General features: G+C 59.1%; 1 protein-coding gene across 1 annotated transcript in view; it reads right to left on the bottom strand.

Annotated features, from left to right (window-relative positions):
* LOC119108599 (NADPH oxidase 5) overlaps window positions 1–13701 on the bottom strand; it is a 39931-nt gene extending 26230 nt beyond the window's left edge. The window contains exons 1-2 of the mRNA XM_037232187.1: window positions 13570–13701; window positions 3520–3713 (exon numbers count right to left, since the gene is read on the bottom strand). Of these exons, the coding sequence (XP_037088082.1) occupies window positions 3520–3713; window positions 13570–13598 (223 nt within the window). The 5' untranslated portion in view covers window positions 13599–13701. The remainder of the gene's footprint in view (window positions 1–3519; window positions 3714–13569) is intronic.
* Between the last annotated feature and the right edge of the window lie 242 nt (window positions 13702–13943).

Raw genomic sequence — 13943 nt, 5'->3', positions numbered from 1 at the left:
TCAACTCCTTGGATTGGGGTCAACACTGTGGATAAAAGAACTTAATCCTGGTTTTGTTCACAACTCCTCGGAGCGGCAGTAGCGAGTCATGCACATGCGCACACAAACATAAATCGCGTTGCGAGCTTCTCAGGTGCAGATTCCCTGCCCTGGGGCCCTGGGACGGGGTGTCCGCTTGCAGCTCATGTGTTCGTGAGATGGTGCGACGCCTGCCGGCTGCATAAGACTGTGAAATCAATATTTACTACAATATGTCAAATATGTTTTCATGATACCGGGCCGCATGTAAGGAATTTTCAGTATGTTAAGCACTGAATAATACCCCGCACTGGGCCAAGTTTTGTTGCCCACCGACCAAATATTCCCCACCTGGCAGCCTTTCTGGCGCAGTTTATTATAACCGCATCATATATGTAATATGTAGACTTATTCTGTACCACATAAACCTGTTATAACCCAGCTATTTACCATAACCAAGTTGCCATACTTTTGCCTTCATCCATCTGGGCGTAAAAATACAGAAGCCTTAATCCGAGGAAAATTCGAATTTGGGGTCGGTTGGTTATGTTAATCCTAGTTCGAGATCAGTCATGTCATTGGGTTGTCCCCAAAAGTCCTTACAAAAGGCCTTGGTTTCGCAATATTCGCATCGGTTGGCATCACCTGAAAGTTCACCAGATCGCATCAGCTTTCGCAAACGATCGTTACTGCCCCGCCGCGCTATGTTTATGGATAAGGAATGGCAAACATCAGGACAGCTGTTTCAAAAGAGCTCGAAGACTCATCTCCACGACCCATGCAACGCTACGTTTGGTAGTTCATCGTGGACTCCTGCATTTCCATGTCGTAGTTCACGAAGCGCTGTGCCTGGCGAATGGAGGCTAACTGAACTTGATCTGTTGGACTCTGACACTGTCCCTTTACAGCTACACGGTTGCAAAACGACCACTCCATACACGGAGATCAAACACGGCTGTAAAACTGCCGTATACCCTAAGACCTCCCGTGAGTAAAACTGCCTCCTCCTAAGACCTGTCACCTCCCACCGGCACATTTTAGCAAAAGTAGATCGCGCGCTCGCATAACCCCAATTTCCACCCTGTCCCGCCGGACACCCCCGATCAGACGCGGTCGTGTGGGAGCTAGGCGGCCGGCCGAGCTGGGGCTTCGAGTCGCAGTAGACGGGCTCGGCGCCGCGGGCGATGCCAGATGATGTTGCCAAACCGGGGGTGGGCCGCCGGTTGCTGATTGGCCTATTAGCTGGATGCTACCGTTAGCAAGGTCGCCGGCGGACGGCGAGTCGCGCTGGCCGGTCAGGGTCGGCTCGGCCGGGTCCGGCCGCCAGCGCGCCGGTGCCGCTGATGCAATCACGGCGGCAAACCTGGCGCCGCGCAGCAAAGCAGAAGGTGGGAGGTGTGGGCGCAGCGGCCGTGCTCCGGCGGTGGCCGGGTGAGCCGGGCCGCAGCTGGCGCTGGGCGTGCTGGCTGGAGCTCGGAGGGGCCGGGGCAGGCCGCTGTAAGGTGTGGGCGCAGCGGCCGTGCTCCGGCGGTGGCCGGGTGAGCCAGGCCGCAGCTGGCGCTGGGCGCGCTAGCTGTAGCTCGGAGGAGCCGGGGCAGGCCGCTGTAAGGTGTGGGCCCAGCGGCCGTGCTCCGGCGGTGGCCGGGTGAGCCGGACCGCAGCTGGCGCTGGGCGCGCTAGCTGGAGCTCGGAGGAGACGGGGCAGGCCGCTGTAAGGTGTAGGCCCAGCGGCCATGCTACGGCGGTGGCCGGGTGAGCCGGACCGCAGCTGGCGCTGGGCGTGCTGGCTGGAGCTCGGCGGAGCCGGGGCAGGCCGCCGTAGTCTCCAATCGGTGGTGGAGGGAGCCGATGGCGGGGGATACCGGAACCCTCTGGCCCTCAGTGGCGCAGACAAGATGGTGCATAGAGCAGATTCCTGAACGGAAGCACCCGGGCACGGATGACGTTTAAGGCTATGTTTGAACCAACCGCCCCTGTAGCTAAAGAAAAACAAAATATACGCTGCATATTTGTTGGAGATTACGCGCAAAGCTTTAGTCATAGACGACGACGGCTTGCTGAGCCCAACATACAACATATTACACCTTGAATGTGTGATCATAGTCGGTGACAAAACGATGGCGGAGGGGAGGAGATTTTGTCGATGGTCGGCCGCGATCTTCTAGTCACGACTTGCTTCGCGAAACGGCCACGAGTACTGGCACGTTTCACTAGTGAAAGCACCTCTTCGATCAGGCACGATTGGCTCTGTTGATCAATCAGACTCCTTTTCATTCGGCCGATTCTCCGCCCGTTTCTAAAGCGTGCAGAGACGTTTCGCTCGCGGGTTGTCTCTTGGCGGAAACGTAATCGCTTAGGTAATAGAAGCGTGACACAACATTTCTGTAAGTTCGGCACCAAGGTTGCTCATGCGATGTGATATTGAGGCTTAATTCTCCCGCCGTTTAAGCTGAATCGGTTATTAGTGGGAATGTCAAGTCATATTAAAACGCGCCTGACCTCGACCCTTACATGGCACAGTGCTGCACGCCATGACCCATGTGCGAGAACCAGTGCATAAAAAACAGCTGATAAGGAATGGCTTGACCCAGCCATCTCTGTGTAGTTAGAGCTGATGTTTTTCCTGCACCCTTGATCTTTGCCGTAGTTTTAAATAGGTTCAGCCATTCTTATATCTCGGGACGAAATAGCTGTTCCGGCCATCGTTCTCTTTTTTCTGTGTAGATACTAGCATACCGCATGAAGACGATAGTCCGAACAATCATTTAATCCGTTACGCCGTTATCGTAACGCCTCTTCTTAATAATCCCGTGAAACCCAGACTCGCCATGGTGCTCCTAGCTACATGCAGTGCCTTCCGTGTTGTCCTTACTATCTCCTGCGTCTCACATTCGTCCTTGCCCACCTCTGCAGTGTCTCACCCGTGGCCCCCTGTCTACTCCTGCAGTGTCTCACCTATGTCCCCCTGTCCAACCCTGCAGTGTCTCACCCATGTCCCCTGTCCACCTCTGCAGCGCTTCACCCGTGTCCCCCTGTCAACCCCTGCAGTCCACCTCTGCACTGTCTCACCCCTGTTCACCTCTGCAATGTCTCACTCCTGCCCACCTCTGCAGTGTCTCACCCGTGTCCTCCTGTCCACCTCTGCAGTGTCTCACCGCTGCCCACCTCTGCAGTGTCTCACCCGTGTCCTCCTGTCCACCTCTGCAGTGTCTCACCCCTGCCCACCTCTGCAGTGTCTCACCGCTGCCCAACCCTGCAGTGTCTCACCCCTGCCCACTTCTGCGGTGTCTCACCGCTGTCCACCTCCGCAGTGTCTCACCTCTGCCCACCTCTGCAGTGTTTCACCCCTGCCCACCTCTGCGGTGTCTCACCCCTGCCCACTTCTGCGGTGTCTCACCGCTGTCCACCTCTGCAGTGTCTCACCTCTGCCCACCTGCGCAGTGTCTCACCCCTGCCCACCTCTGCGGTGTCTCACCCCTGCCCACCCCTGCAGTGACTCACCTGTGCCTCTGGCCATGCGCTCGAGCAGCGACCGGTCCCGGTACTGCCACACGCGCCAGCTGAAGAGCACGACGTTAACGCCGGCGTACAGGGCCGTGAACGCCAGGAAGCTGGCCGCGTTCCGCAGGTAGCCGGCGCGCAGGAATCGCGGGCGGCGCGGACGCAGCCGCGACCGGCACGGCGTCACCTTCGGCCTGCGGGCAGCAGGTCAGCCGTCAGGTCGGGGGTCAGGGCAGGGGTCAGCACGGCGCCTGTGGTCTGTGGGCGGCGCATGGCGCGGCTCGAAGCACGGCTTATGCAAAGTCGTGTGCATGCACAGATACCCTCAGGGCATCCACTGTCGACCACTGTTAGCGGAATTTCGCTTTATTGTCACGAGATAAGAAGGCTGGAGACAGAGTGCTCGGTGGGTCAGTTACCGCGACGCAGCGGATTCTGCTTTGCATATCAAATGTGTTTTCCTTTCTTGCATGCTGTCTTTGATCGTCCGTTGACTGGATTCTTATCTACTTAAGCGTGATATGACCAACCATGGCCGTTGCAATACAACTTTAAGGTCATCATCGCAAAGTGGTTTGGTGCATAGTGGTACACTACAAGCCACGTGCAACGCCCACGCAGACGCCGGACTTTGTCGGAGTGCCGAGGTGAGTGCCGGGGTGATTGCACGGTTCCGGGGTGGGTGTACGGTGCCGAGGTGGGTGGACGGTGCCGGGGTGGGTGTACGGTGCCGAGGTGGTTGGACGGTGCCGGGGTGGGTGGACGGTGCCGGGGTGGGTTTACGGTGCCGGGGTGGGTGGACGGTGCCGGGGTGGGTGGACGATGCCGAGGTGGATGGACGGTGCCGGGGCGGGTGTACGGTGCCGAGGTTAGTGCACGGTGCCGAGGTGGGTGGACGGTGCCGAGGCGGGTGAACGGTGCCGAGGTTAGTGCACGGTGCCGAGGTGGGTGGACGGTGCCAGGGTGGGTGGACGATGCCGAGGTGGATGGACGGTGCCGGGGCGGGTGTACGGTGCCGAGGTTAGTGCACGAGGTGGGTGGACGGTGCCAGGGTGGGTGGACGGTGCCGGGGTGGGTGGACGATGCCGAGGTGGGTGAACGGTGCCGGGTGGGCGGACTGTGCCAGGGTGGGTACAGGAGGAGCTGAGCCTCAGCTGCGGCCGGTCAAACAGCTCCGAGCTGCTGCACAGCCCGGACGCACGGGAGAAACAATAGGTTGGCCAAACAACAACGGTAGTCACGTGTGCCGACTAGCCTTGGCCTGCTCGGACACTGAAAGACAATGCCGTCACAAAACCACGCGAGCTATCTGGAAGGAACCCGGACCAGGCGGTGGGGGTCAATGCGCCGCCACCTGCTCGACATTCCCCCATGTTACAGGCGAGCCGCCCGGCGCTCTCTCCCTGGCCGTGGCAGGGAGGCCGGCGTACCGTTTTGCGCCTGTTTTGTCACACTTGCTACACCCGTGTGGTTTAGGTGTTGCAGCGCGGTTGGCTGGCTCATGACCGGCCGCATCCAAAGGCGCCCGCTCTGGTTCCGACATGCGCCCATGCAGCTGTCTCTCCCCACGCGGGCGCTCGGAACGGTCGCGCTTGGCACCCGTCAGCTCCCTCTCGTGTGCCAATGCTATTACCAACGAGATAGCTTGTGCATGATGTTTGCAATGACGTGTTTGTTGCACATTGTTTTTCGTACGTGATTTCAGCCCTGACTAATGCAAGTATGGAGGATCCGAGTCATTGCCCTCCGTGTGATTATTCCTTGTAAAGCAAGGTAGGAAAAACCTCAAAGACCGCAGGGAAAATACACATAATGCTAGCGACGCGATGCAGCAATGGCATTTAACTTATTTTTCAACCGCATCGTCATTCAAATTTGAATTATGGCACATGAAGTGACTATGTAAATAAAGTGATTATCAAGCGACATATCTCTTTGGCCTGAACTGAGCTTGGTTAAGTCTATTGTGCCATGTGTATCAACGTAACCATACCGAGCGCCAAATCCTTCCATTGTTTGGTTTCATTGTTCGTAATGCTTAACAGAGAACGAATCACTACAAACACCGCTTCAGTGCTGGCTGTGACAAACTTGCGAAACAAACGTTTCCACCAAAAGATAGCCTGTCTGACTGTTCATTGTTACTCTCAGACCGAGCAGCAGCCAGAGCTCTGAGTCAACCGATTTCTGATGGATGCGGCAGGCTGTTTTTGGCGAGAACCCTGCCTATCTGCTGCATGTCACTCAATTCAAGAACTGTCAGCTCCACCTTTCATATCAAGCAATAAAAACAAAATTAAACATTTTGTGGAACGGATTGGTTTCACGGCGTCGGATATTCAGCGGGATTCAAGGACGCGTCATCACAACCATCCGCCCAATTGCCAGGATTCCAGGAACGTGCCAGGGGAGTCATAATGCCACCAGAGGAGGCCGCTTCAGGGTGGAAGGCTTAAGTGACTCCCATCAAATCTTAGAGCTCTCAAATGTGACTTTGGAAGATGAGATCCACTTCTGGCTCACAAACGACAAGTAAACACACCTCGGTCAAAGCCAGATCTAAAAACTCGTGACAAAAAACAGGCGAACGATGCAGCACTAGAAGGTCAGGCCATTGAAAGTGTCATTCAGCTGATTGTTGCGTCAGTCCCAGGCCTTACCCCACTGAAGCCCTGGCAGGACGTCGACATCGTTGTTCAGAAGTTTGGGCGGGAGTACTGCGGCAGCCGGATCCACCGACTGGCTGCGGACTCAGACCCTTTCTCAGCTCTAGCTGAGCGAAGTCCACTCTGACTCTGACTTAGTTCACACAAATTTGATATCGACTTTGACTGGAGGTGACTTTGTGGGGCTGAATTTGGCTTCATATCTTTTTCTAGCCGTTCAAAAATAGATTGTCGACTTGACTCCGAATCGAAACAAGATTTTCCCGGTTAGGGCCGACCACAGGGAAAATGACTCCACTTCTTTTTCTTCTGTTTTGTCTGTGGAGAGCACTTTTCACATTGTTCGGCATGTAACGAAAGCAGTTGGACACCAACAAGCCTGCATAGAAACGTATAATCAAGATCAGCATAAAGAATCGGAGTCGTAGCCAAGGGAGGAAGCACGTGGGCACTGCTCCCCTTCAACCAATATGCTTGCACTAGATTTTGAGCGAATCCACAGAAATTCAGTCCAAATTCACAGGACGTGAAGATATGTTTATATTTTTCCACTCCCCGTCAGGAAAGTTTCATCAAGTGTGTGGCATGTATGGCGCAGGCTTCAAAATGTTCATTGTTGTTAGCCGGCGTCGTTCATAAATCCGATTCTCCCTTTTCCCCACTTCTCTCTCTCTCTCTCTCTCTCTCTCTCTCTCTCTCTCTCTCTCTCTCTCTCTCTCTCTCTCTCTCTCTCTCTCTCTCTCTCTCTCTCTCTCTCTCTCTCTCTCTCTCTCTCTCTCTCTCTCTCTCTCTCTCTCTCTCTCTCTCTCTCTCTCTCTCTCTCTCTCTCTCTCTCTCTCTCTCTCTCTCTCTCTCTCTCTCTCTCTCTCTCTCTCTCTCTCTCTCTCTCTCTCTCTCTCTCTCTCTCTCTTCTCTCTCTCTCTCTCTCTCTCTCTCTCTCTCTCCTCTCTCTCTCTCTCTCTCTCTCTCTCCTCTCTCTCTCTCTCTCTCTCTCTCTCTCTCTCTCTCTCTCTCTCTCTCTCTCTCTCTCTCCTCTCTCTCTCTCTCTCTCTCTCTCTCTCTCTCTCTCTCTCTCTCTCTCTCTCTCTCTCCTCTCTCTCTCTCTCCTCTCTCTCTCTCTCTCTCTCCCTCTCGGCTGCTCTCTCTCCCTCTCTCTCCTCTGCCGTCACCAATAAAGGATAAAAGCCACAAAGTCATTTCCCACATGGCTCGCACCACAGCCGGTGCTGCAGTGGCGTGGCACCCACCAGTGGATGGGACCGTTTGCGTACGTGCGGCCGCCCCCGCAGACCGCTGAGCCAGTGGCGTTTTGTAAGCCGTCGGGCGGCGTTCACTAATGCAATTCGTCTGGCCTAGTTATGCGGCCCGTTTTAGAGCGCTGCGATGATTGCCAGACGTGGCTGTGTGCGACCGGAATATCACCGCAGCTGGGCGCCCGCTGACGCCAGCGGAGCTGGCATCTCAGCAGAATGACGCCGCTGCTGAGATGCCGGGCGCTGAGGAGCAGATGGCGACGACTGAGCACAGCGCCGACATCAGTGGCGTGCCAGACCCCCACACGCGTGGGTAACCATGTTTTTGTACCGGTCAGCCGTGTCACAAACAGGGCGGCATGGTGTCATCACGCCTCAGCGATTCGCGACCACTGCAAGAGCGTGGCCACGCAAGGAATTCGCGAATATATAGAAATATCTGCAAGTTGCTGGGAGAGGATGTTCAACCCGCATCTTGGTCAACCTATCAATGGTGACGCGTCGTTACGCAGGGCCTGCGTTGCGCTAATTTGACACGTTTCAGTACCACCAGTTATTGGAAAGCGTCACCATGGCGGGGAATGGCGTGAGGTGGACAGCTGGCGACTCGGAATGACACGCCTCTCCATGCTGCTGCGAGGAATTTCGCCATACCCGGGTGCCTGGATGCGAGACGGAGTCTCCGAATCTGTGAGCCTAAGGATGACGTGTCTTCACAAACGAGGCGCGCCAGCTCGGGCGGCTCCGCACCGAGCACGACAGCCACGTCGGGGTTCGCGGACCGGCAGGCCTGTCGTGTCGGAAACCTGCCCTAGTCCGGCAGACCTGTCGTGTCGGGAGCCTGCCCTAGTCCGGGAGGCCTGTCGTGTCGAGAGCCCGTTCCAACCCGGCAGACCTGCCGTGCCGGGACACACGTGGTGGAAGGCGACGGAGGCGGACGACACGCGTACCCCGGCCGGCCGGCGGTGACGTGGCCGGCTGCCGACGCCGGCAGCACTTCCAGGGCGTGGTGCGCTCGTGACGCGTCAGTGACAGACGCTGAGTGTAAACACGCTCTGTCCACGACCGGCGCTTCGCTGTTTGCATCTGTTACAGGGTGGCGAGGGAATGTGTATGTAATGTGCACAGGCGCATGGTTTCTTTGGACAGTGCAGACATGGTGTTGTGGACATACGCCGCTACATATTTGTTAGACACGCTTGCGGTGCGTCCAAAAGGTGAGCATTGAAATGATGCGTTGGAATTCAAACCTACCGGACCGTGTGTTGAGTGACAAGAACGCTATTCTTGGAAGTCATGCTGAAAGTGAACAGACAATCCATGCGGCTCAGGCCTCGAAATTCGAACATCCTTTCGCGAGAATTCTTTGAAAGAGGTAGCAAACACCGAGCATCCACCTTACACTCGGAGGGACAGTTGGTTTGCTTGCTCGCACTTTATACTAGCACCTGTCATCCGCGAAATAGTTGTGCCACTCGAACGAGAGATTTAACCAACTTCAAGATAACTGGATACAAATTAAAAACCCAAATGTCATGTCACCCATTGCATATAGCCTGTCGCGTTGCCTGACAACAAGCTTCGAGCTGCTCTATATTGGTACCAGCCAGGGCGCGTCGGAACGCCTCGCCGACCCGTTCGGCGGCCACATGCAGCATCTCTGGTGAATTAATCACTGAGTCGGCGCCAGCGCCGACCGTGACATCACCGTGCGGCGCTACACCAGCCAGCGCGGCCGGGCCGCTGTCGGGGACGTGTCGTGGGCTCAGATAGACATTCCGACCGCACCTTTCTGACGCAACAAGTGCTATAGCCAGCGTGGGTGGGGCGGCTACGATACAGCGGCCGAGCCCACACAGGAATCGGGGAGCAGCAGCATCAGGGACTCGTACAAGCCGAGCCAATGAGGGGGACGGACACAATATAGAGGCCGAGCCCGCACAGGGATCGGGGTTCATCATCGTCAGGGACTCGCACAAGCCGAGGCAATGATGGGGACACACGATATAGAGGCCGAGCCCGCACAGGGATCGGGGAGCAGCACCATCAGGGACTCGCACAAGCCGGGCCAATGCGATCTTTGTGACGGTGAGGGTGATCTGCTGAACACCACGTGTGCAGTCAACCTATGTGGGCCACCTAAAGGCATTAAACCGCATCGTGTGATCATGTCAAGGATTCGCTTCAGAGGCTCCATAACGGCCCTAAACAGCGCCGGCGACACTTCCCGACCTTGTGCCGTATGCAGATGGCATTCATGGTTCCGACGAGGCCACCGTTCCGCAGACGCTTCGATAAGTCGGCCATCGTTTTCTAGCCCATCGGGAGAACATGCGACGCCACATGTCCATCTGGCCTCTGGCGACACTAGTGGGCCGCCCTTGTTGCCGAGCTTCCCCAGCTTCCGCCTACCAGTTCCTGTCCTCCCTATCAAAGGTGCCGACCGAGCGTGCGCTGACTGGCCGGTGTTTTTACAGCGCGGGCGGCTGCCAGACGCGGCAGTCGCTGCGGCGTCTGGCAGCGTCAGATCTGGGGTCCCGCTCACCAGAGGCGCTGTCCAGGCAAGCAGGCATGCACAAGCAGCTGCATATTATCGAGCCAGAATTTCAACAATGCCTGTTTGGTCTCTTATCGATATCAGACTGAGGTGGGCGAAACAAGCGCGTCCCTCCGGAAACGCCGCTGACAGCGGGCCTGCGACCGACGCTCGGCCGACAGCGGAGCGTCCAGCCGACCCCCAGCAGCTCCTGGCAGCCGCGGGCGACGGCCGGTCGCACCCGCCGCTGCGCCGCCGCGAACTCTGACTCCGTTACGACACGGGGCGGCGCCAGGAGAAGACTCAATTAGACGTGGGGATGCGCTCGGCGGCGGCGTTGGGCAACGCGACCGCCCTGCAAACCTCCGGCCGTCCCGCCCACTTCCGTGCTGTCGAAACGCGATGTGTAACGACGGATCGGTGTCGGCCGGGCGGCTGCTCCAAACAGAGACGCGCGCGGCACGCTGGCAGCGGCGCCCCGCCCACCCCGGCTGAGCCACCGGCTGGGAGCCGTGTGCGAGCAGGGTAAACATAACGACGCGCCGTGGTACGGCGGTGGGGGGCGGGGGCGGCGACGGCGGCGGACGTCACTGACCGCAGCGCGAGCGCGGGTCGGCCGCGGGGGTCGCGCCGAGCCCAGCTCAGCGAGCGGCGGCACGGTCGCCGCCGCCCGCTGTCGCCGAGCGGAGCCCCGCCGCTCCCCTTTGTCGGCGGCCGGCGGCGGGCAGCCAGGCACGTCGGAGACGCCGACACGGCACAGGCGGCCAACACCGGCGCCGCAGTCCGCACCGGCGGGTCAGAGACCGTCGGTGACCCGCACGCGGAGAGGCCGGTCACATCCGGCCTGTCCGGTCATGGACTGGCTGAGCGGGAAGACGCCGCGGAAGGTCGCGACCGGGCTTTGTGAAGCGCAGGGGTTGACCTACAAGAATGTTCACGGGGGTGTTTGGTCGCGTGGAGTCTTTGCCAGGCTCAGAGCTGGAAGCTGGCAGCAGCCGATTGCAGGACGATGACGTGACGTCGGGACGGTGTAAGAGAGCGGAGCTGTGCGTCAAACATTCATACCGCGAACGTTTTTAGCAATCGAGGTTAAGAGTGTCACCTTCCTCAAGTTGGTTGGGGGCTGAGCCAATAAAGCTGGTCTCGCCTGCCCCCAAATCCCGATTTCTCCCCGGTTTCGGCCAATTTGACTGGTGTATCCGGAGCCTTAAAAAGTGGTCCGCTCCAGAATTGTTACATGCCGAGTATAAACTTCCTGTTTTAAGCCGATGTGCCAGTGCCAGTGATGTCATACGTTGATGTGATGTGATCAGTACCAAGTGTGCCAGGCATTCAGACACTTTCCGTCTGCATTTCAGTGCCCGGTCTTCTGTTGTTTGCTCATGCGTATTGGGGGAGCTCAGATGAGCAATGAAGGGCTCAAATGAGCATTGGCGGGAGGGGGAGGGGGGGACAGGCACCCTGGAAGTGTACATAGTGACGCGCCTAGTCGAGGTGCGAGACTCGTACGCGGGGAACAAGCCGGAACGGATCTTCGCTCTCACGAGACGGCATCCACCCAACACGGGCACCCCAGCCCTTGCCGTCGAGCCGCGCTCCCCGCAGTCGGAGCGGCAGGAAGTGCGTGCACAAGATCTCTCTGTCAGCAGGAGGCAGCTGCGTGCCGGGGCGCGGCAAACCGCCTGCGACCTCGTCACCGCTGCCAACGCGGTCACGGGGCCGTTCGTGCCGCGACCACCGGGTGAGCGGGCGACCTCCAGCGCGCCGCGCCCATCTGGATCACCGGGAAGGGGAAACGGCCTGGCTCGAGGTGCGGACCAGGCCAGGGCTCCGGACGGCATACCGGACCGGGGCTCTGGGCGGTACACCAGGCCAGAGCTTCGAACGGCACAGCGAGCCAGGGTCCCGGACGGTATACCGGGCCTGGGCTCTGGGCAGTACACCGGGCCTGGGCTCTGGGCGGTACACCGGACCGGGGCTCCGGACGGTACACTGGGCCTGGGCTCGGGACGGTACACCGGACCTGGGCTCTGGGCAGTACACCGGGCCTGGGCTCTGGGCAGTACACCGGGCCTAGGCTCTGGGCAGTACACCGGGCCTGGGCTCTGGGCAGCACACCGGGCCAGGGCCCCGGGCGGTACACCGGACCGGAGCCCCGGACGATGCACCGGGCCAGGGCCCCGGACGGCACACCGGACCGGGGCTCCGGACGGCACACCGGACCGAGGCCCCGGACGGTGCACCGGGCCAGGGCCCCGGACGGCACACCGGACCGGGGCTCCGGACGGCACACCGGACCGGGGCCCCGGACGGCACACCGGGCCAGGGCCCCGGACGGTGCACCGGGCCGGAGCTCCGGACGGTGCACCAGACCAGGTCTCCGGACGGTGCACCAGACCAGGTCTCCGGACGACACAACAGGCCGGGGCTCCGGACGTCGGACCAGCGAGGGTGCCGCCGCCGCTGGCTCGGTTACCACACGCCAGCGCCGCGGCCGAGCCGGTGATTGATGGTCGCGGACGCCTCGCGAGCCGGATATTGCACCTGGCCTGACGACGGCGCCGATGCCTCCAGCCAATTTTAGCAGCGGCCGTCGCCGCCCCGCCGGCGGCTGACAGGTCCGATGACGGAGAGGGGAGCGAGCCGGCGTCGCCGCGCGGAGGCACGCTGACGGATCGGGTGGGGCCACAGGCACCGGCCCGGAGCGGAAACCCCGTCAGGAGGTGGACGTGTTCTGCGAGCAGATGGCTGCTGGTTTCGTAATGGACACAATTTTTATGGGTTTGCGTCAGAAGACAGTGTCGGCCCTGTTTTCAGCTCTTCCATTTCGGCTCCGCGTTGCCCTCCAAAGCAGTGTCCATTATTTGTCCATGATACCAAAAGTTTGCCAGCGTATACAATAAGCTAATCGACAAAGAAGCACAATGATCTGTTTAGAATACCAATCGGGGTTGAACGAGAAGGTCAAATCTAACTAGATGCACCCTAGCTGCCATTACAATGCGCTGCGATTTTCACCGATGGCAACGGATAATTTCCAAACAATCTACGCGTACCAGCGAGAGCACAACACAGAATGCGGGCCAGGGATGCCAAACGGCAACGTGCAAACAATGCCTCTATGTTCCGAATCTTCCATCGCTATTCACCCATCGTGCTAGGCGGAAATGCATCTCGCCCGGTGTCTCTTTGAAGACTGGTCTAGACGGGCATCCGGCTGGGTGTTTTTGCGGTCGAAGATGTAGGCTAGCAGTGTTTACCGTCTTTCCCAGTTAGTCGGCGACCCTTACGTGCACTTTTTGTGCCGCGCTTGTGAAAACGTAGATGAACGCGCGATGACGACAGCCTGTACGGTTCCAGTTTTTATTGTCTCGCCGTGACGATGCTAGTGTTACATCAGGAACTCCAGTCGAGGCTGCAGCGGTTTTTAGAGAGCTCTTGAGTCGCTGCCGCCTCTCGTCCACGTCCAAAAGCACCGCCGAGCCCGGACGGACGATGAACCCATCCTCAGGGTCTCACTCGCAACCCATACCGTTATGCGCCTGCATCACGACGCATTGCGATGCGGCATGCATGCACCGAGAGTGAAACTCACCTCTGCTCGGCCACTTTCATTTTCTCCATGTTGACGGCGTGTCGGGCAGGGCCGCGTCGGTCAGCGGCGCCGGGCGCGGCGTCGGTCACAGCACCCCGCCAGCGGCACACTCGCCCCCGCACCGCTCCGCCGCATTCGCCGCACCGCCAGCGTCTCCGCGCGTCTCCGGCGGCGCGCCTCGCGTCTCCCGGCGGCCGGGCCACTCTGGTGGCCGACGCCGGCGCCGCCGCACGGCTTCTCCGACGGCCGTGACGTCACCAGGGTGCGCGTGACGTCACACTTTCCCTCTCGACCGCGCCGCCAAGGCCGCCGGCCGTGGCCCCCGCCAGCTGGTCCCGTGTCGATTGTAGGTCAGCGCGGGTCGCCGCGGCGCA

This window comes from Pollicipes pollicipes, unplaced genomic scaffold (genome assembly GCF_011947565.3).
Source record: "Pollicipes pollicipes isolate AB1234 unplaced genomic scaffold, Ppol_2.1 Scaffold_6686;HRSCAF=7923_pilon_pilon_pilon, whole genome shotgun sequence".
Taxonomy (NCBI): Eukaryota; Metazoa; Arthropoda; class Thecostraca; order Pollicipedomorpha; family Pollicipedidae; genus Pollicipes; species Pollicipes pollicipes.
Note: the sequence above shows the minus strand (reverse complement) of the source record. Positions and strands in the feature narration are given on the sequence as shown.